Source organism: Mytilus edulis, chromosome 1 (genome assembly GCF_963676685.1).
Source record: "Mytilus edulis chromosome 1, xbMytEdul2.2, whole genome shotgun sequence".
NCBI lineage: Eukaryota > Metazoa > Mollusca > Bivalvia > Mytilida > Mytilidae > Mytilus > Mytilus edulis.
Window position 1 is genome coordinate 13,800,315 of NC_092344.1, and position 24,297 is coordinate 13,824,611.

General features: G+C 30.4%; 3 protein-coding genes across 11 annotated transcripts in view; 1 reads left to right on the forward strand and 2 right to left on the reverse strand.

Moving 5' to 3' along the window:
• LOC139524541 (endosome/lysosome-associated apoptosis and autophagy regulator family member 2-like) overlaps window positions 1–14,908 on the reverse strand; it is a 48,848-nt gene extending 33,940 nt beyond the window's left edge. For 3 of the 6 annotated variants that reach the window (XM_071319421.1, XM_071319414.1, XM_071319406.1), the window contains exons 1-6: window positions 14,709–14,902; window positions 4,392–4,518; window positions 2,255–2,465; window positions 1,611–1,767; window positions 665–757; window positions 67–178 (exon numbers count right to left, since the gene is read on the reverse strand). In XM_071319421.1, the coding sequence (XP_071175522.1) occupies window positions 67–178; window positions 665–757; window positions 1,611–1,767; window positions 2,255–2,465; window positions 4,392–4,518; window positions 14,709–14,780 (772 nt within the window). In that variant the 5' untranslated portion in view covers window positions 14,781–14,902. Of the gene's footprint in view, window positions 1–66; window positions 179–664; window positions 758–1,610; window positions 1,768–2,254; window positions 2,466–3,443; window positions 3,460–4,391; window positions 4,519–14,708 lie in introns of those variants that run through there. The other 3 variants (XM_071319399.1, XM_071319389.1, XM_071319427.1) reach the window with 3 other exon arrangements.
• Window positions 14,909–15,051: 143 nt separating this feature from the next.
• LOC139524579 (protein CFAP276-like) lies at window positions 15,052–19,823 on the forward strand. 2 transcript variants are annotated; one of them, XM_071319450.1, is made up of 4 exons: window positions 15,052–15,250; window positions 16,124–16,356; window positions 16,958–17,076; window positions 17,764–19,823. In XM_071319450.1, the coding sequence occupies exons 1-4, from the start codon at window positions 15,161–15,163 to the stop codon at window positions 17,832–17,834; spliced, it is 513 nt and encodes a 170-aa protein (XP_071175551.1). In that variant the 5' UTR covers window positions 15,052–15,160; the 3' UTR covers window positions 17,835–19,823. The 2 variants fall into 2 exon arrangements, with proteins under 2 accessions (XP_071175551.1, XP_071175542.1); XM_071319441.1 differs by having other exon boundaries at window positions 15,053–15,250; window positions 19,027–19,823.
• A 1,343-nt stretch (window positions 19,824–21,166) lies between these two features.
• Window positions 21,167–24,297, reverse strand: part of LOC139524585 (dual serine/threonine and tyrosine protein kinase-like) — a 32,743-nt gene continuing 29,612 nt past the window's right edge. For 2 of the 3 annotated variants that reach the window (XM_071319494.1, XM_071319483.1), the window contains exon 13: window positions 21,167–24,126. In XM_071319494.1, the coding sequence (XP_071175595.1) occupies window positions 23,912–24,126 (215 nt within the window). In that variant the 3' untranslated portion in view covers window positions 21,167–23,911. The remainder of the gene's footprint in view (window positions 24,127–24,297) is intronic. The other variant, XR_011664820.1, reaches the window with a different exon arrangement.

The window sequence follows — 24,297 nt, forward strand, 5'->3', positions numbered from 1 at the left end:
GGACAAATGGATAACCAGACAATAACTTAATTCTATTTCCTGGTCTCCTACATCATGTTAGTTTACCTGTAACTTCAATTTTTCTAATCAGTACAGGTGCAACTGTTTTTTTACTTCTGTCTGAACCTATACCCACTACTCTCCATTTCAATACATTTAAGCCTTTCTCCAATTTGGTCTGTTAAAAAAGAAATAAAAGTAGATTAAATCAAGGCAATCCTGAGTCTATAATACTTGTCAAATCTACTGTAATACCAAAGTTATTAATACTTATAAGCAAAAGCAGAGATGACTTCTAATTTTTAACTAAAAACGAAAAGTCATGTGACTTTAAAGAAGTGTGTGTTAGCTTCTAATGCACAATCCCTTTTTGCTGCAATATATATCAAACTGTTTCGCCTAATGTATGCATAGCTATATGGCATGTCCATTTAATCACCAAAGTTTCATGAAATTCTATTGCATGGATTCAGAGGAGTTGGATTGACAAGAACAGGACTGACAGACAGGTAAAAAAACATTATACCCTTTTAATTAATGTTCAAAGCTGTTCATGTTAATAAATGGACACAGTTTGACAGCTGCCGGCTGGCATACATCCCAAAACCACTTACCAATTTTTATTTCAAAAATCAGGTTAATAAACTTTTTTGCTGTTACTTACACCAATGTGTCCCCAAGCTCCACTTTTAGTTTTTGATGGCCACTGATTCTTGTGTGAATGATCTAAATCAGATTCACATTGGTCGTTTTGAATCTAAAAAAAGAAGCAATTAATTCATACAGATTTTTAAATGCAACAGAATTTTAAGTGTAAAAAAGCTGTTCCAAGAGTGGATGATATGCCTTTTCCTGGCAATCATTATAAAAAGGTTTGGTGAGTGAAAATTGTCAACCAAAAGTACACACAATCAAACAAATATTTTCAATAACATGGAAAAGATGAATAAATTGCTAAAAGCAAACTTTGAGTCATGTCATGTGATTGACTTCTGCTGTTTTAATTATCTTACTAAATTTCATACTGCTTACAAATAAGAATGTGGCAGCTGAAATTGTTTAATGATTTTGCTTATTCATATTGCAATACACATTTCAGGCTAACTTAAGCAGAAAACCTAACATTGAAAATTGGTAATTAATTGAAAGTCATTGGACCATGATCTGAGGGGCAGGTCCTCGAATTAGTCTTCAAACTGATACATTTGTATGTACTGATAATTATGCAACTTTCTAGAAAATATCATTGATCTTTTACAAATAGTACCTATCAAACTGACTTAAACAGAATTTGTTTTTGTTGTGGCCACTACTTGTGAAGCAGATTTCAAAGCAGAAACTGCATACTTCATGTGGGAGAATCAAAGTTCATCCTCAGTTTTCAGTGGAGTTTAAGTTGTTAGATTTCTTGTGTAGTGTTATGTGGAATGGTGTTTTTTATTTATTTAATACAAATTAAATAATTGCATTTTTAGTTCATAAAATAATAACAGAAAGATTTATTTATATATCATGTATCATGAATATAATTTCCTTAAAAAACTAAGGTAATTATTACTGAATATATATCTAATATTCTTATTTTTTCTAAACACACTTTATAAACTTACTGTAAAATGGAACAAAGCAGACCCTTCTGATTCCTCAGGATATTGAAACTCAAACAGAACTGAGCCTGTCTTGACTAGATTTACAGAGTATGTCAACTGAGCATTGCAATCACCTGGCGTTACAGATAGATAACTTCCTTTGGCAGTAAATGCATTGCTGTAAAAGTGATTATATAACTACTACAAAAATATTCAATTAAATACATGTATATACTAAATTATCAACAGTACTTGTTGATAATGACTTAAATAAACAATGTAGTACAGATACTCTGTTGGGATGTGCCTGAGAGATATTCAAAACCTAATCATTATGCATATTTAAGATGTGAGTTCAAACTGTTTGTACATTATTTCCTTTTTTGCCAAAACTGATGCCGATATTGTACTATGTTCTATGTGAGTTTATTTAATATAATAAATTTACATATCAAGATTATATACCACTATGTACTGAGTTATTAGTTATATATAACAGATTTTGATTGATAAGGAAATTATTGTTTTAACTCCAATCAATATTACTGTTATAAAAAGACAATTTTTTCCTTATAAATTGTCATGTATATATCTAATATTGTCATGCGATTCTTTATAGGCTTCAAAGGCATACTCAAATAGAATGATTCGATAAAGTTATTAACCTTGAGCAGTTCACCGTGTCCTCATCCTCTCCCTCTCCCATTTCAAAATGGCGGAATCTGAATGACTCTGCTGTAGATGTAAATCCTTCTGGAATTTTCTCCCAATTTTCAAATCTGATGCCATCACCAAGTGAGAATGTACCAGATTGACAATGTTTACATTCCTGGTCTCCTGATATATCTAAATACTGCCCTTTATCACATGTAAAATCTACAAGAAACATACATAATCTACAATTCAATATACTTTGTTTTCACTGCTTCATTTATCAATCCTAATTTTTCATTTACAATATTTCATTTTCAAACTATATTACACCATTTGTACACATAGTTCTCATGCCAGACATAGGATAGTACAAACTGGCATGGCATTAATCATCATTTTTCCTGCAAAAATTTATAAAAATTTCAAAAAGGAAACTCATATTCCCCTTTTTGGTTGGTATTTCTGAAACAAGAGAATAGTAATCTAACAAGAATTTGCCTCAAGGACACAATGTCTAGATCACAATTATTCCATGTATAAAGGTGAATTTTGAAATCAGGGTCAAAACCATAATTTGACATATATTGATCATGTTGATAATGACTTAATTATTACAATGCAGTACAGATATTCTAGTGCTTTTGCTGTTACCACTTTCCCCCAGAAACTATGTTCATGATGTTACACTATAGTCATGATAAGAGAAAGATTTTTTGTTGTAGATTAGTTCTTGCCAATGGCCAATGGGTTATTTTCAACTGCTAGTAACCAAAATTCAGAGAGGGTTACATTTTAATATTGTTTTTATCTTCTGAGCCATGTGTTTGAAAAGAATGTCTCCTAGGGAGTGCAATCATTAACCAATAAAATAAATGTCATTTTAGCAGGAAGTATAACAATAAGCATAACTCACTTACACTCAGTCTCATAGTGGTGATTTGCTACATGTTATGCATGTATAGATCAGTGGGGAATGATACTCATCTAATGCATTCAAACAAGTATATCCAAGACTTTTCCCAGTATCTATAACTTACCACAACTTTTACCCCTGACAGCAGGATGTGGTGCTCCACAGTACAGGAGTTTGTAATTACTCAGTATTAATAACTTACCACAACTTTGCCCCTGACAGCAGGATGTGGTGCTCCATCAGTACAGGAGTTTATTACAATGTATAACTCAGTATTAATAACTTACCACAACTTTTGCCCCTGACAGCAGGATGTGGTGCTCCATCAGTACAGGAGTTTATTACAATGTATAACAGTCAGGGGACTTACTTAAATAAGTGATTTTCTAAATCACTGATTTAAGTAACATTATTTCCATAAAGGTTAGAAGTTAGAGTTGTCTTTCTTTAATAATCACCTATTTAAGTAGTACAAATTAATCACTAGAAGAAGTGATTAATTTTATTGTAGCTTTAAATATAGAATACTAATGATCCAGGGACTAATTATGTTTCTAAACTTATCAGAACCAACATCTGTGTTGTCTAGGATGACCAGGTCATTTCAGGTGATGACCTTGTACTGAATCTAGGATAATGACATAAAAATCACTTGTTTAAGTATCAGACCTCAATTTCCTTCCCAAAAATCACTTCTTTAAGTATCATTCTTTTAATAATCCCTACTAATTTCAACACCCCCGAACAGTGAGATTTTTATCGCGAACAGTAGAATTTTATTACATAATCTGAAAGATGAAACCTTGAACTTCACAGGAAAAATACTCCCACTGCTGGGAAAAATCTTTTAAGAAAGTATCAGTTCATTATGTAAAGCCATTATTATAGCAGTTTTTCAACTAAAATAGAATTTTCAGCTAAATGATAGCATCAAAGGCAGAAACCTTTCTACTTAAAAGAAGCAAAAAGTTTTTTTTTTTTAATTTTACTAATTAAAAGATATTATTTAAACCTATGTGTTTAAAATTTGTAAAAAAATACAAAATTCCAATTTGTGACAAAACCACCATTTTGCTACTCAAATAAGTGATTTAAAAATCACCTATTTCAGTAAGTCCCCTGACTGTATAACTCAGTATTAATAACTTACCACAACTTTTGCCCCTGACAGCAGGATGTGGTGCTCCATCAGTACAGGAGTTTATTACAATGTTAACTCAGTATTAATAACTTACCACAACTTTTGCCCCTGACAGCAGGATGTGGTGCTCCACCCGTACAGGAGTTTGGTTTCTTTGGTACTTGGACTCTCCATCTGCCACCATTACTATCACATTCTGTATATTCAAAATGGTAATCTCCCTACAATAAACAATACCATGGAGTAACTCAGTTATTACTTTGTGTAATATTTTTTAGTTTAATTATCATTTCTGAGTTCTTTTTCTCTTTTAATATGAAAATGGGTAAAATTTATTATGACACTTTTTATTTGTAGATAAAATACAACATGAATAGATGTTATACCTTCCTCCACATATATAGTTTATTTAAAGTCATATATTTAAATTGATAATGAAAATTGGGAATTTATCAAGGGGACAACAACCTAACTAAAGAGCATAAAACAGCCAATGGCCATTAATGGGTCTTTTTAAAACACAGCAGGAAATTGGAAAATCCTGCACCCAGAGGTGGGCCTCAGCTGACCCCTAAATAAAATTTTGTACTAGTTCAGTGAAAATGGATGTCATCTTTGGTGACCTTCTGCTGTTGTCTGTTCTATGGTTGGTTTGGTGTTTCTTTGACACATTCCCCATTTCCATTCTCAATTTTATACTAAATTCTTAAACATATGTTAACTTTGGACATCAAAACAATAAAACCTTAATGACTCTTCATAACTCTATAAAATTGACTATCAAATTAGGGTGTATCAGAAGTTTTACAGACTAATAATCTTTATGTATATCAAGCTCAATAACCTTATTTACACCTTTGTGTAGGAATTCTTTTCATTTAAATGTGCATGATACATGCATGCTTTTTATTTATTGGGCCTGATTTTGTTTATCTGAATTATTTTTGCAAAGAATTTCTCACAAAAATGTGTAACTGTTTTAACTTTAACGATGACATCATCAATATTTTCACTAAATTCTTGCACAATGCACAATTATGTAATTTGAAACTGAGTAACATTGTTTTGTTTTCTTGCAAATAGTAACTATACTTTAGAATGTTGTGCTCAATGGACCATGTTGTTTTTTAATATCACAAAAGTTGTGATAAAATCTGTAAAATTGTTCACTACCAAACCAGCAAAGTGGGGTTTTGATTACATGAATGAAATCTTTACCCCTTAAAAAACTATAATAAATGAGAGTCAATGAGCTTATTCAGAAAATTTAGGTTCCAATACATGCATGTTCCACTATTGCTGGTAATATTTTGAAGCATATATGTATATGTTCTGTTTTTATAAATTGTGTACATGTTGAAGGTCATTAACATTAGTCTGATTTAGAAACTAGCCCCTATATATTAATCATGATTTTGTACTATTAGATAAATTATTTAAAGGAAAATATTCTTTATAGGTAACCAGACCAACAATGCACCGAACATGAGGACAATTAGTTACAAGGACCTTCAGGCAAGGTGATGTAATCTTTAACTACATTTCTGTAAATGTCAACTCCACAGGCATTTTAACAAACTTTCACTTATTTAACAAACTTAATGATAAAATATTCTATAAACATGGTAATTTCCTTTTAAAGAATACATATGTTTCCTAAAAATAAATCTATACATGGTTTTCTTAAAAGCTTTTAACTAGTAGGAAATCTAAGATTCAGTATATATTTAAAACCTGATTTTATTCATGTAAATTCATGACTGACACTGAAAATTATTGATTTGAATTATAAAAAGTTTCATCTCCATGACTCCATGTACATTATTTAAAACATAGTCAGTCCAATCTTTAAATGGACATTAGTTTTTCTATGCATGTGTGTTCCAAATTCCAAATACTGTTTTTAAAAACACTAGGCAATGATATAAATGGAGTTTTTTTTAAAACTAATTCCAAGTCATTCTAATATAAAACAGATTATATTTCATAATTCATGTATATTATCGTGATCATACATGTCAAAAGTATTACTCATAAATCATGAATATTGCATAGCTAAAAGCTGAATAAAAAATTATCTGATAAATTTCTTGAAAAAATCAATATGTAAACAGACAGAAATTGGAATGAACTTTGTATAAATGCCAGTATTACTTCTGATATGACCATCTGACTATAGATTAGAATGAAATGAAATATTACATTGTGTAGTATCACATTCTCCCATAGAAGGTAACTAATACAAGTATCCAATCCTAATTGATAAAGTAACATAAAACTCTCTTGCAGAACATAACCAATATTAGCATGTTATAATCCACAGTAAAAATATCAATAGGATTGAAGGAAACCATGTCATTCTTATCTTTACTGTTCAGTTTTACTGGATCAACACACAGATACATCGTTAATCATTATAGTGTCCTTCCTTTTAATATCATCCCCCCTTTGTTTTAGAGATATTCAGCTCAATTGGACTGAGATTTCTGATAACACCCAGCATATCAACTTATTCCTCTTTTCAACATGTTCTCCTCATGCTCAAACGAAAGCTGAATTAAATTGGAAGCATTTACATACAGTATGAAGAATAGTCCCTCTACTATCACTTCCATTTTTTATCAAAAAAGTGATTTTAGGAAATTTAAATACATGTATTTTGGTCTGAAACACAATATTGAATTATTCTATTAAGGTGGTATGGGAGTCTAAAATAAAAATGATAGAATTTGTTCATACTTTGCCAAAATGTAGTATCTATTGATACATGTTCAAAAATATTATAAAAATGACAGGTCACCGTGCATTTTCTCAAGCTACAAGTTGTGACAAAATGACAGATTTTGTATGGATTATACAGGAAAAAACACAATTTTGTGAATAGAAACTAAACAAAATGATAGAATTGTTAAATACTTTAGAAAAAGATAGCTTTCAGACATTGCTTTGAGAATATCAAAAGAAAAGATAGGGTCACCGTACGTTTTTTCCGGCTAAAAGACAAAATAGGAAAATTCCATGTATAGTCCTTCAGAAAATGCACTGTTTTAGAGTTATCTCCCCTTAAAATGCCAATTTGAAAATATTTAAAAACAACCAAAAAAAATCAACACTTGTAACAATATTAATATTTATAAGTTATGTTCTTATAAATTGGTTCTTATAAATGAAAATTCACATTAAATATCTGCATTCCCGCATCAAATTTTGCTAACTTAATAGAAAATACGGACCTTAGATTCTCTGTTTTTTACAATCCAAGATGGCGAAGACACCCATACCACCTTAAATGCTTCTAATAGAATTTTTCCTGCATCATTACCAGTCTTTCCAGCTGTATGACCTTACTGAATACATCCTAAAATTTTATTTCAGAATCCGTGTTTTGGAACATTATACAGTCTTCACGTTGAACCACAGGCCCAGTAGCCCAAGTTTGTAAAATTACTGTTGGGCCTGTATAGTAAAAATCATCCCTACAGGCCAACAGAGTCCAACTAAAATTTTCAACAATTAAAATTCCGGGGCCTGTAGATTTGAAAGTTTATTGTGAAGACTGATTATATGTATTAGTCAAAGCTTTTTGAACATACTAGACAGTAGCAATAATTGTTAATACATGTACCAACTAATTTAAAAGACTTATCGTAAATATTTTTACTCTTTCCAAATTTAACTTTAAGTGACAAAATAGATTTGAAAAACTTTTGTCATTTTGAAAACTATTTGGTAAATGGTGAACATGATGCAAAACAATGAGTGCCAGTTAAATCACTGCAATAGAGAGACAGACGTAAAACAATTTCTTGCAAACTTCTTATAATCTACTTTGGGAATTTTATAAGACATTGTAAGAAAGAGGAATAAATGAATCTCTTGCAGTTACATTTGTACTTCATTGTAAATGTTTATATCATACATGTATTTATACCTTATACTTTGAATTAGTATAAATGAATATATATGTGTGTGCTTAAGTGCCATTTTAATTCCCATGAATATCTGTTCTGAGTTAATACATGTAGGTTTGTATAATTGAGTATTTCAGAAGTCAGGTTTACACCTCTGGGAGAGTCTGGAAAGTTAGAAGGTCTACACATAAATGACAATTCATCACATATATATATATATACATGTATATAGCTAGTACAGTGCAAAATTCATAAACATATATGCATTTATTAAAGTTGAGATTGCATGTATTTCTAATTGTGTAAACAAACACATGTGAGTGTGTGACTTTCTTAGTGGTCATTTATTGTTTTAAATTTTAAATAAAGTTTGTGTTTAAAATATCTGATATTTCGGATTGGTCAATATTTGTCATTAAACATTTTTTAAATGTAAATATATTGATCATGAGTATGATGATATAATACAGGTTTTTGTTTCATTAAATCATTTCAAACCAGATGCTCCGCAGGGCGCAGCTTTATACGACCGCAGAGGTTGAACCCTGAACGGTTGGGGCAAGTATGGACACAACATTCAAGCTGGATTCAGCTCTAAATTTGGATTGTGATTAAATAGTTGACACAGCATAGGTTTCTGACACAGAATGAATGTGGTCTAATGAACTTAAAATTTTTGTTTTCTCTTAGAGCAATTCACTATCTGACTATGCTGTTGAATATTAACCCTTTCACCGATTGCTGCCCAGACAGAAGCTACTCTGAGACGATGGCTTCCCTGGCTACTTTTACTCAATTGGGAGATCTTCATAATAAATGTCAATAAAAACTTGTTTATAGTTATTTGTGTATTTATTTCATTCACTAACACCATGTTCACAGTTTTTGTTTATGTTTTGATAATTTTTTCTTCATAAAATATTCAAATTTTCAAATTTTCGGCATTATATAGGTGAAATTCTCAAAATTCTGCTCTTTGACCCCAAATCGTAATTTTTTAACCCAAAACGGCAAAATTTTGAAAAATTTTATGAGGCTGTACAAATTCCTCACACTGAACGATGTCCATTCCAAGTGTTTTGTACATAAAACGACATTTTATGTCAAAAAAGTATACTAGTTTGGCTTCAATTCTTCCATATTCTTTCAAAAAAAATGTTCCCTCATTTCAAATTCTCGTTTATTCCGTAAATTTCCTCTGATTTTGACACGGTTTTCAACAAACGGAAGCGCAATGTTTACACTTTCATCCAGGTATTCATCAAAGAAAGATAATTCATGTTTGCACTGTTTTGAACGGGAAATATAAAAGATGTATTCCGATCCCGGTAAAACGGGACTCGTCGTCAGCTGTCTGAAGCGTGAATCCCGGTAAACCGGGACTCATCGGCGAAAGGGTTAATCCTCTCAAAAAAATGTTTGAATAAATTTTGTTTTTATTTATGAAATCTAAAATGAAAAAAATTGACCCCCCAATTTTTTTTTCACATCCCCCTTTCCCTTATTTCAAAACTGATCTCAATTCAAATTTCTAATGAAGTTTGCAACAATAACTACTCATTTAAATACATCATAAAATATTAAAATGTAAAAAAAGTGCTTGTTATTACTGAATGGTAAAGATTGTTTTAATCTATCAGTTGGTAGTAAAAGTGAATATACATTGTATATTGTATAAAACAATGATTTAAGTTGATTCAACTAATATTCTGGACAAAGAAAGATAACTCCAATTGAAATCCAATTGGAATTTCTTGCTATTGCACAATATTGTGCAATTAGATATTTCTTTCTATTGTGCAATACTGTGCAATTGAAAATATTTGCTATTGCACAATACTGTGCAATTGAAGATTTCTTGCTATTGCACAATACTGTGCAATTGAAGATTTCTTGCTATTGCTGAATACTGTGCAATTGAAAATTTCTTGCTATTGCACAATACTTAATATAATAATTTTGGATCCTGATATGGACCAACTTGAAAACTGGGCCCATAATCAAAAATCTAAGTACATGTTTAGATTCAGCATATCAAAGAGGCCCAAGAATTTAATTTTTGTTAAAATCAAACTTAGTTTAATTTTGGACCCTTTGGACTTTAATGTAGACCAATTTTAAAATGTGACCAAAAATTAAGAATCTACATACGCAGTTAGATTTGGCATATCAAAGAACCCCAATTATTAAATTTTTGATGAAATCAAACAAAGTTTAATTTTGGACCCCGATTTGGACCAACTTGAAAACTGGGCCAATAATAAACAAGAGGCTGTCACAACGACAGCAAACCGGATTTATTAATATTTATTTGTGTCCTGGCAATATCACAAGAACCATTACTGATGAATGGTGAAAGTGAAAATCGTCAATATCAAATTTGACCTCCATTTTGTCATCAGTATCAACATCTTAAAATTTGAAAAGCTTAGATTGAATGGTTCATGAGTAAATGCAACAACGTGAATGGAAACGCCATTTCACAATCTTTCAAGAACCACAACTCCTGAACGGTAAAAGTCAAAATCATCATTATTGAACTTGACCTCTAATTTGCCATCAGTAACAACATATAAAAATTTCAAAAGCTTTGGTTGAATGGTTCATGAGAAAATGCACGGACACGACTGGAAACACCATTTTTCAATCTTTCAAGAACCATAACTCCTGAACGGTAAAAGTCAAAATCGTCATTATTGAACTTGACTTCTATTTTGTCATCAGTAACAACATATTAAAATTTGGGAAGCTTTGGTAAAACAGTTCATGCGTAAATGCATGGACACGACTGGAAACACCATTTTTCAATCTTTCAAGAACCATAACTCCTGAACGGTTAAAGTCAAAATCGTCATTATTGAACTTGACCTCCATTTTGTCATCAGTAACAACATATTAAAATTTGGGAAGCTTAGGTAGAACAGTTCATGCGTAAATGCACAGACACGACTGGAAACTCCATTTTTTTTTCCGTTGGGACCAAAACTCCCAAAATCAATACCAACCTTCCTTTTATGGTCATAAACCTTGTGTTTTAATTTTATAGATTTCTATTCACTTATACTAAAGTTATGGTGCGAAAACCAAGAAAAATGCTTATTTGGGTCCCTTTTTGGCCCCTAATTCCTAAACTGTTGGGACCTAAACTCCCAAAATCAATACCAACCTTCCTTTTGTGGTCATAAACATTGTGTTTAAATTTCATTGATTTCTATTTACTTAAACTAAAGTTATTGTGCGAAAACCAAGAATAATGCTTATTTGGGCCCTTTTTTGGCCCCTAATTCCTAAACTGTTGGAACCAAAACTCCCAAAATCAATCCCAACCTTTCTTTTGTGGTGATAAACCTTGTGTCAAAATTTCATAGATTTCTATTAACTTAAACTAAAGTTATAGTGCGAAAACCAAGAAAATGCTTATTTGGGCCCTTTTTGGCCCCCAATTCCTAAAATGTTGGGACCAAAACTCCCAAAATCAATCCCAACCTTCCTTCTGTGGTCATAAACCTTGTGTTAAAATTTCATAGATTTCTATTCACTTTTACTAAAGTTAGAGTGCGAAAACTAAAAGTATTCGGACAACGCCAACGTGATAGCAATATACGACGAAAAATTTTTCAAATTTTGCGGTCGTATAAAAATTAAATATATTTTAAGTAGACAAGAAAATATAGTGAAATGTTTGTGAAGGACAACTGACCAAGCTGCTACCATTTGTCCAAAAAAAAAATGCCTTTGGCTACTAATCATGAGGCTTTAGATAACATGTAAAAATCAATGTAACAGCAGGAAGCTAGGCACATGTAAATTGTAGTAAATGTTGTACATGTTGTACATTTAGTTGCCTTTTATCTTCAAGTTAACAGGTGTTTCAAAAATAAACAATACAAATCACCTGGAGGCAAGCAAAGGTGATTATCAGTATATATATATATGTCCCTTCCATGAGATTTGTTAAATATGATATGAAAATAACGTTTACATGTACATATTATATATAATTATGTCTTATTTGTTACAAGGATAAAGTTGATGCTTTTTACTATTCTTTAAAAATTATTGAGCCAGTAGAAATAATAACTGTATGCTCAAGGCTTTCAAATTTATTTAAGTTAACTTAACCTTTAACATTAAGAGCAAATTGTATGCGTGCTTCTAAAAAATTCATAACCAAAAGACTACAATGTACAAATGATGTAAGTTGCTTCTATTTTCAGTAGCAGCTCAGGTATAAATCAGTCTTATTATGCTTTTGACTCTTGCATGGAGATTATAAAACTGCGTTTTCAAATCATGGGTTGTCTCCTTTTATAACAAAACAAATAAGACTTTCACAAGTCTATAATTGTTATATATGCAAAACAAATTTGAACAAGATCAAAATATTGCAAGTATTGACATCTCCAATCATGTTGATAATCTACCAAAATTAGTCCACCCTTATACATCGATTGTAAATGTTGTAATATAAAAATTCAATGGAGGACAAATCAAAATTTAGAAAAATAAACAGTGTTTGACATGGGAATTGCCAAGGAATATAAGGTTTAAATGCAATATACAAATGTATAGATGCAATATGAACAACATATATACCAAATTCGTTACTGATTCAGTTACATGTAGGCCTAAATTAAAATATTGTTTGTTTGCCCTTTTCCGACCCTATGTTTTGAAACAGGGTAGGTAGGTAGGTAAAATCTTTTACTTTACTTTTTTCAAAAAATAACTTAGCTTGATATATTTTCTGTTATGGGTAGGCAGGTAGGTATAATATTTTATTTTAGAGAAACAAAATCAGCATGGTGTCCTTTTTGTTTGTATTGCTTTTGTTTAAGTATGCTTTCATGATCACTACTAAGTAAAAAAAAAAAAAAAAAAAAAAAAGTTTCTGGGACCATTAGTATAATAGTCTCAAGAAGTTTTGAAAAAAGATTATCATGTAGAATGTGAAGTTAATTCATATGCACTACTATTTTGTTTTCAAATATCAAAATATAGGGTTGTGCGGCATGTTTTCAACATTTATATGCCTGGAACTTTAACATGTTTAACAGTTTTAACTTGTTCTAATATTCTGTACCTCGCATCATGTTCTCTTACCTCGACCTAAAGGTTTTCTGTTAGAGATAACTTTATCCTGATAAAATATGTACGGGCAGACATACATTACTAGTAGAAAAAGTCCCTAGAGTGTTTAAATTTTTGTGTGTGCCTGTGTTTCCAATAAAAATGCTACAAGACTTAAAACTCTCGCATTTATAAATGATCTGCATGGAAAATCTTTTACTCCCAAATATTGTCTACTTTACAGACCTTTTGTTCATGTCAAATATAAATAATATATCAATGCTCATCGAAGGCATCGTTAACATAATCATCTTGATCTACAGATCACCGAAGGCCATCCCTACAGTACATAGGATACAAAATCTACACACGTTGATAATTTTGTATTGGACCAACTTTTTTAGAATGACAGTAACCCTGCTCTTCAAGTTAATACACACAGAGTAACATTCGTCATATCAGACAAATCATGATTTCAAAGCTTTCAAATCAATTTCAGACAAATGCTTTGAAACTCTAATTGCAAGTGTTCATGTCAAACACTCAAGTGATACCAAACGGGGACAAAACCTTATACAGGGAAGATAAAACCCGAGGATTCCGGTAAAAACATTTTGAGCGGGAAATACAATTATAGAATTTCTGGTAGGAACGAAAAAATAAAATAAAATCTTGCTGGTAAATAAAATACAAATAAAAGATTTTCAGGCGGAACAAATTTATAGGGTCGGTCGGTAAAGGGCAAACAAACAATATTTTAATTTAAGCCTTATTGAATTCGGAAACTGTAACAGAGTAGACCACTTTCAAGTTTGTCTGTCACCAGAAAAAACTCGTCAATTATGTGGGACTTTACCAGATAAAGGGGATCTCCTGTATCCCTGCACTATAAACGTTCATCAAGCATCTTCATTGATCTTAGACAAGAAATAATATTTATTCTGTAGATCTATACTAAATCACATTTCCCTAATGATACATGTAGTAGTGCTGAAAGACAATTATGAGGACTCAATTTGCCAAATATTCGTGCAATTTAGCTTTATAGTTTTCCAACCACTCGCTCAACATTGGAACGGAAGTGACTACTCCACTAAACAAACGAATGATAATTACTAAAACCAAAGTTTTTGACGAAAATGCATCGAACTTGAAATTTGTATATTCAACATTAATTCGTTAAAAATTAACCAATCCGGAGATTTCCAGAACTGTACTGCTACCAGTTTATTTAAGGTTTTCCTTCAGAAACATATATATCACATTAATCTATTCATTATATAACAAACGATTTTTCCATCTCATGCATATAATTATTAAAATTGTAAACCAAAACTGCAAAAGTCTATAGGCAAAGCAGCAATTTCACTGAGCAACTTCACTTCAGCAAGCAAAATTATGCAGATTTTTTTTACAGACGACAAACTTACTGGCTGACATGTTGGTAAATCTAGTTGAAAACTCGGCCCAAACAAGAACAAAATTAATGCCAACTTCAACATTTCAATGGGCAGGTTGATGATTTTATGATGACAGTGCCCGTTATTTAACACACAGGGCTGATAGCACGTCCAAATATTGTTCTATTTCAACGCACAATGACAATTGCACCGGAAGTTATTATGTTTACAAATTCATTTTGTATGTTTTTTTCTAAATTTTAAAATCTGTTTGCTTATCTTTGCCATCGATTATGTTTTACATTAAAATGTTTTTTGGTATAATTTTATTAATTTTTTGTATTTAAAACTTATTCTCACTCTATCGTGACCTCCAATGTGCATGCGAGATTTGGCGTTGCCAAGGTACACGAACTGCAAGATTAGTACCGCTTCTGTCAGACAAATAGATTTATTTGATAAGTTAAAGGCCTGGAATAAACATGGCATCTAACACTTTATCTTCACGGAATCCCTATCCATTTCCTAAAGTACAAAATGATGCAGACTTTTACGGTCCAACATTTTCAGAGGTAATATTTCTATTTTAAATTATTGTCAATGTCGTGTAAAAAAGTTTATGTGATCATGTTAGGGTGTTCAAGTTTTTGTTGTTGTACCAAATTCTGTTTGATTAAATGATCTCATAATCTTTCAGAACTTTCTTTCTGAACATTTTGAGCCTACGTTTTTTACTGTAAGACAACACATCTCCGAAAAATTAATGTTTGAAGGTTTATAGTTTTAAAGTTTTGACTAGCTGGTTGCATATGTCCATGTGCTGAAAAAATCTTTTGTATTTCGAATGCATAGTCTTTGAGACTCTCAGAATTATTGGTCATCTATATTGGATCACCAATTTCTTTTCTCTGTTGTATAATCCATGTAACTTCTGAAGCAAATTATTAAAAGTTAAAGATATTAGAATTTATTTGACTTATCTATACTGAAGTCCCTGTTTACATTTACATTACAAACACGGACATGATTGTATATGTTTATGATGACCAAGACATACTTCCCTAGGATCTCTGAATCTGAAGGAAAAAAAACCTGCATTGGTTATCTTAAACAACAACATATACATTGAAATACATCAAAGTACAAAAATGTATCTTAAAAAAATAACACAATGTGTGCAGATTCATATATTTTGTGTTTATATACAAATGTATGTCAATATTGCAATACACCTTAACAATATTCCCCTATTTCCAACTGACCCGGGAATCTGTCCTGCTTGAACTATTGTCACTTCTATACAGCCTACAAATATTTTTCATAGTACAAAATTGTACATGTATCATTCAATTTTCTTAATATAGATGATAATACACTTGTTATACATGTACTGTACATGTAGCTTAATGTTTTTAAATTACTTCAGTATTAACATTATATTTCAGAAAGAACCCTACAAACAAGCAACCCATTTAGCACAGAATGAAGATCCTTGGAATAGATTGAATTCAAAATGCACTCTAAGTTCATCAAGAAGAGAAGTGTTCCATTTTGACCCTCAAGCCCCAAAAGACAGTTTAGATTTTATACTAAAATCAGAATATGATCATCATGATGAATTTCTGAGAGCTAAAAATGAAACATTGTATCAACCTGAAAGTAAAGGTTCAGAGCATGGGTAAGATAAGAACTATGTTAATAGAAATTATCTTACATTTACTCAAATACCTTAACTGTGTATTTAGAATTATGTTTCCCCATTTAACATTAATTTGATACTGTTACAAAGTAACATGTACATGTAGATATCAATTTTATTTTAAATCTTTTTTAAAATGCGGTCATTTCAAATTCTTTTTAAATTATTCAATCTTACAACTATCAAGTACATTATAGATTATACATTAAGGCTTATAAAGCAGAATTATGTTTGTTTATTGCTAATCTGCAAGCCAGCAAATTGTTCTTACTGAAAACAAGGACATTATACATTAAGGCTTAAAGCAGAATTAACTGTATGTTTGTTTATTGCTAACCTATAAGCCAGCGAGTTGTTCTTACTGAAAAAAAATCTTGAGGTTTTATTCATATTTAAAAAACTTAAACCATATACCTATTGCTTCGTTATTCAGGGTTTTATAGGTTTTTCTAGACATATGATTGCTGCTGTTATTATAAAACAAATCTTATAGATATTTCTTCTTGCTACAGAAAAAAGGACTGAAAGTGTGTTTTTGTTTGTCTATTTGTATGATTATATTTTTTGTCTTTTCTTTCAGGAGAGTGTTAAAAAACAGAGAAATAGAAATTGTTCCTGTCAAACCATATCTATGCCACCCTCTACATATAACTGACCAGAAAAAGAAGGATAGCATTCATACCATTGAAAATGCTATAGGTAAGATTAGATTGTTTCTTAAGAAATAGATGTTTCTTTTGCAATGAAAAATCCTCGAACCTGTACCTGAAAAAGTATAAATACACAAACACAATAAGTACCCTAGAGTAATAAAGCATGAACAGATGAATTTTTTTGATTCTTATGAATTCCCCTCTGTTTTGCATGACCGACCCTCCATCATACACATGTACCTGTTTGTCTTACTATAGATCCCATATTCTCAGTTTCTTTCTAATTGCAACATTTATTTTTCTGTACTTGCATTCCTCAATGCTTAATTTGAAATGAAAGACATGTATTCATGATGGCTATATATTACTAAGGAATGTCATGTAGAACAGAAATTTCAGACTTTTTTATAGGGGATTCGGAGATGGTGACTGGGTCTAATTAAACTCCTGAGTTCGAATGAGGTTATCAATATTTTTAATGTGTTTTGAAATAATCATTGGTTATAAAAATTGGACAAACAATGTTCATTTTATTTTATAATACATGTAACAGATAACTCGGCTCTGGTATAAACTATTATCAGATTATAATTTTCATAGCTCATAATATTATCCTACAAATTTATAAACTAAAATTCCAGACATTATGTTAAATCAATTAGAAAATTTGGAACTATTAAAAAAAACATGCAAAATTTTAACTTGTTATAAATTAAACATATTGACTTTTCAGATGGGCACCACACACAGACAACAAACAAAGGGTATTCTCGTAAACCTGATGGTGGATTTTTCACAACCTAGGATTATCTCCCCTTTAAACTAAAATTATTTATTACATGTCACTAACTATTATACATTTCAAAGTGAAAATGTTATAAAATGATGAAATGAAGAAATGTATGAAAAGAATTTCGAACTTAACTTTAATTTTGGTAAAATGTATGAAGGCTGATGTTGATTCATGTTGTATAATCTATAGCAGTTGTATTTATTTACGATACCAGTAAAGGCTAGGCTAGTTTCTATTGGTCAGATAAATATATATATTTTAATACTCATTCTTACTATAAACCTCTTGCTTATTTCTAAAAGAACATGCATGCTAAATACTAAACAATATGCTTAAAGCACCAACAGTATGCTTGATCTACACTTTCATCTGCATTCCACTAACACTTTAGTCTTTTACCAGGTTTTAACATTTACACTTCTGGAATCTGCTAATTCTGGCTTGGCTTTTAATTCCTTTTTTTGTTGGTGGAAGTATATTTTTTTTTTAGCTATTTCAAATTAATTTCAATCTAAATTTTCAACATTGCATTTAACAGTATTTATTACTTAGCTTTAATGATATAATCAGTATTTGAATAATGTAATCAGCATTTGATTATGATAAAAGTTGTAAAGAAAAGTTCTGACAGTATTATTTTCTCAGTCCACATTTATATGGTTGAGGTATATTGTTTAAGTCTAATATATATAGACTGTAGGACTTAATTGATTTGAGCTTGAGCTCATGTATAATCTATGACTAGTTTCTAACATTGAAGAATTTTTCATTAGTTTAGTTCTGAGATAGTTTGTTTTTCTGTGTAATGTCACATTTTATACCCATAAAACCAAAAAAGTTACATGATTTTCGCAGAAATCAATGTAGAGTTGGATCAACAATACATTGTTTTCATGACATGTTGTTAACTTATGGGAAATGTCACCTTATCATTGGTTTCCACCTTGGTGAGTGGGTTAAAGTGTGGTGTAGTTTTTTAAGTGAATTTTGTTAAAATCATTCGAGAAAACTATTCTCTCATATCGAAAGTGTGAAAGACTTTAGATAGATGGATAAACACTGTCAACGTTGAAACAGAAATTATCTTGGAACTCTTTTATTTTTGCATGTTTTTACTGACTGTAAAGACATTTTGTGAAGTTATTAGATCATAGTATTTGCTACTAACTTTTCCCTTTTTCTCCTCTAACTTGCATCCTATAGAAAGCTCCCACAGTGATGGAACTAATGGTGGTTATTCAAGGAAACATGATGGAGGATTTTACTGTACATAGGATTCTTCTGTACATAACTTACTAACACAGAGACCAGCATAAAACAGAGCAAATAACCGGCCATCTTGTTGTTTTATAATATCTTTTACCTCTTTGTTCTTATGATGCAATGCTTTTATAATATTTATATGTAATTATGCAAATTGACTGTATAATTGTGTGATGTAGCTTACAGTATTAATTAATCAGCATTTAAATTTATATTAGATTTATAATACCAAAATACAATTTTAGATGTGACATGTACATCGCTTTACAAAATGTACATAAAATATTATTTTTGAAAAAATTTATTCATGGCAAAAATGTCCTTTTGAATATTTTATATTAAAACAGTTTTTTTCTTTTCCAAAATTTTGGAGCTTAATTGATATAGAAAGAAAGGCAGTGAGTTCTTGTTATTTTAAACATAGATACATACTATAAGAATTTTTTTATATGCTTTTTTATTGAAGCTTTAAACCAGTGACATTCTGTGAAATACTGTGATATTTTTAGAGTTTGATCAAATTGATTTTTGTTCTGTTTCTTTATGTCATTACAATCAAAAACAAAAATCATTTGATACAACTTCATATGCTTAATCTAGATGATTTATGGATGTATGTATCCTCATATTTTACTTTATTTTGTAGACTTTAAATGTATACAAGATGTTTGTGATGATATGCATTGATTTGTGATATTTTATAGTTATTATTAAATTTACAATTTAGTAATTTGAAATATTTTTCTTTATTCCTCCCACAAAAAAAAATCAGCAATAAAGACCTGGCTTCAAAAATATTGTCTTAAGGTGGGATAAATCTACCTTTGTAAAAAATCACTGATTGCAAAAAAAAATCTCTGTAATTGACATTATCAAGGTGATTCATCTCTTGATTGACAACATATTTGTCACATTTTGAGGACATGCTTTTCAGCAAACAATCACATGGGAACAAACTGTGCTCCTCTTGCTGACTTGTTCCTTTATTTATATGAGGCTATCTTCAAACAGGACTTCTTAGGGCTTAGGTAGAAAAAAAAAGAAGTTAACAGTATCCTTAAACTTCACTTTTCCCTATATAGATGACATTTTCTCACTAAATATTTCAAAATTTAGTGACTATATGAAAGGCATCTATCCTATCGAAACCGAGATAGAGTATACAACAGAAACAGTTAAATCTGCAACTTACATCTCGAAACTAACAAAGGGACGGCTTTGACTTTCCAATTGTAAACTTTCCATTGCTATGTAATATTGTTCCAGCAGCACCTGCATACAGTGTAGATATCTCCCGGTTGATTAAAATTCTAGGCATTAATTTCTTATTCCTTGATAGAGGCTTGCTGCTCACAAATAAGCTATCAAATCAAGAGTTCCAAGTGATGGAGTTGAAATCATCAATTAGTAAATTTTATGGATGCATTTAGGACGACCATTACGGAATATCTGTTTCACAGAAAACGACAGATATGTTCCTTATGTGGTTACACAAGCTTGTTCCCAGAATGTCAGTGGATTAGACTGATCAGAGGGTTTGTACTTACATGAGCATCACGACAGATGCCCATATGGAGCAGGATCTGCCTTCCGTTCTAGAGCACTTGAGATCTCCAGTTCATATTGCTCAGTCTTAAGTTTTCTATGCTGTGTTTTGTGTTCTGTTGTTGGTCTTTTTTCTTTTTTTAGCCATAGCATTGTCTGTTTATTTTTGGACAAGGTTTGGGAACCCCCTTAATTAATCATAGTATCTGTTAACTATGAAACTTGACACTCAGATGACTGGCACTGTACAGAATTCATAATATAATAATATGCAATTAAAATTACAATATCATCTCAATTTGGTTGATAATGATAATCTCATACTAGTATTATAACACTTAAATGTTCATTGATGAAGTAAAAAGTAAAATCACAAAAGTACTGAACTCTCAGGAAAAATCAAGACGGAAAGTCCCTAATCAAATGGCAAAATCAAAAGCTCAATCACATCAAAGGAATGGATACTACTTTTGGATATTTATATAGAGATGAAAATAATTCATCTTTGTTTACAACAATATATAATGACTAACAATTATGAAATCAAATGATTTATTCAAATAAATAAATTACAATGAAACAAGCAACAGAAGTTTAGCACTTATCTTTAAAATAAAATCAATTTTTTTTTTTATCTTATATCAATCTAGTTGCAAATAAACGTATAATAATCATGTATTGTTTATTCCAACATTTTACCTGTATAAAAAACTATTGCATTTCTATCATCACTCAAATTAGATCTTCAAGTGTAAAATGTTTGATAATCTACAAATAAATGTTCATGTGTCCGTCTTAAAGGAGGGACCTAGTCAATGGCTGTATTATGTTATATCTTTTCGTTCTTTGTTGTTAGAGAGTTCAGTTTTATTGGCAGATGTTTGAAAGGTTATGTTTCAATTATTCAAAACTTTGTTTTAAACTCAACAATTTAGAGCTTGGCATTGACTTTTAAAACTTCTGTCTATTGCTGAAGATTGAAACTTGACCTCAACATAAAATAAGGATATTTGGGATGATTGCTAATGAGACAACCAGCCAGTAGAAAGGTCAATGTACAGCCTTTAACAATGAGCAAAATCCTTACCACATTGCAAGCTATAAAAGGCCCAGATATAACAAGATGTTAAACAATTTAAATGAAATAACCAATAGCCTGATTTTATACAAAAACAACAAACATGATAGTGATATACAGTAACAAATGTCAACCATTGCAATACAGGCTTCTGATTTAACACAGGAAAATACTCTAAATCACTTTTGTATTTCATTCATTTGGTTGGTGTCTCATTGAAGAAAACCTCATAACTCCTTTTATTTATATACAACCTTTACAAAGACCGTAGTTCCAACAAGCACTAATAGGCTGTCATATGTCAGAGAATTCTCTGACAACCTGAAGGTGGCCTTATTGTGAACACTTGGCACCTCAAAAGAATGTTTATTGTCATTTTTAGTGTTCATAGGTTCAGTGCCTTTCAAATAGATTATTCTATATATTTCCTAACATTATAATACATATCCTAATTGGCACCTTTGTATGGTCAGTCAGCTTCCATTACAGTAACAATATTCAGTAAGTACACTATGCATGTTCATCAACAAAAATAATTAGGTAACAAAGTAATAATTCCAAAATTTTAACAAGAATAGACTAACAAATACATGGACATACAAAGCACAAATACTTATTTCTTAAACATGATTATTTCAGTACATTTTGACAATTTTAGACAAATACTTAAGTATCTGTATTTTGATTAATTAAAAATCAAGATGGCACAAGTTAGTATTTCGTATCATCTCTAACATAATATAATTATTATATTAATAAACTGAATTACAGTGAACATGTTATTTTATCAACATACAAAATAAACATGTTTTTATCAAGGACCAACCAAATTTGATAGAATGCACCATACAATCAAACTTATCCATGAATACATAGTCATTTCCAAATTAAGAAGTCATATACAATATTAACAATAACATGTAACCTTTTTACAATTTTGAATTAAATGCAACATTAACAACTTGAACAAATGAACATACAAAATTTGCATGACAAAATAAAATAAACTAAAGAATTGCGCCACTTCTTTGTAGACACAATTTTCATTTTTATTTCGAGGTTATATATATACATTGTTCTTTATACTGGTCCCAAATTCAACATACTTAAATGATTGTCGAACTTATCAAAACTGATGGAAAATCTCATTCATAGTGGTAAAAGTCAAAAATCAAAGGTCATTGATAAAAAATATCTCTGCTATTATGTCTATAGAGAATGCCTTGAAATCAGTAAAAAATAGTTACTTTTTCACCTTTCTTTTAGGATTGAAAAACTATTCATCAGATTGTTTAATTTAGCTTTTCGATTTCCAACATCAAAGAAATTAATTGTGGTAGCACATCTTTTTTATGAACTATACATAAAAGGCACACAAAAAGATAACCATATTGATGTCCCTTTTAACCCTTAGGCAAGATTAGGATAAAATTCTTAAATGTGTAAATGTAGTTATGTTACTATCAATGATATTGGCAACATATTTAAATTGAAACAATGTATGAGCTTTCTTAGCTTTTTTTTCTTTATTTTTTTTTAAGTGAAAATGAATCATGAATTTTGCTATGTTTTCCATAATTGAATAGAATATGCATTTCATCTTCTTCTACCATTCATAAAAACAGAATATGCATTCTGCAAATACTTTTTTGTTGATATGAAATAATGGATTTTCTATTCTGTTCATTGCTTTCATACTATATATCATACATCCATTTTATCATAGGAAACACTATATATTTATGGAACTTACAATTTTTGAAATTGAGGGCAGTTTCTGATATCACATTTTTAAATAGTAAACAAAGATGCACCACAATGATACAACATGTAATAGTTCATCAATTATGAGTGTATGTTGACAAAAAAAAAACCCACATTTAATCTAGTCATCTTTGAACAAAAAATAAACAGGACATAACTGAAACAAACATGTAAGAGTGAAAAATTTATTATAAATACAGTTAATTTTCATGAATTACCAGAAAATATTGAAAATTTATTATGGGTGGAATCACCTTCAAAATCAAAATATGTTCTAAGTACATAGTAAACAACAATACACCTTTACAAAATTTATAAGTTCTAAATTTTCAATAAAAGAAGGCACATAAAATAATTTCCTCAATTATGTTTCCATTTAAATTTCTTTTACAGTAAATCAAATCAATATTAGAATGAGTATTGAAAGGCTTGTTCAAATTAATGAATATTATATTTTGTTTTTGATGCAGCACTTTTTGGTCGGACTTCCTTTGTTGGTGGGTTGGCAGTTTTTTTGTAATAGTCATGGATTTTAACCAAACGTGTCTGTACATCTCCCAGTAGAGGGCGCTTCAATGGTTCTCCATCCCAACATTCTTGCATCAATTCCCAGCAATCTGTATCAAAAACTGCTAATCTCTCTGGACGTAAACCTAAAATAATAGAACGAAACAGGTTGTTTAAAAAATATGTAATTGCAAAATTAGAAATACAAGCAGCATGATGTTTTTAATTCAAGTTTTTAGATTTAGATAAAAGTTATTGAAGTCATAAGATTTCTTTTCGGGTAAAACAGAACATATTATATCTAGTACCTAACTTTG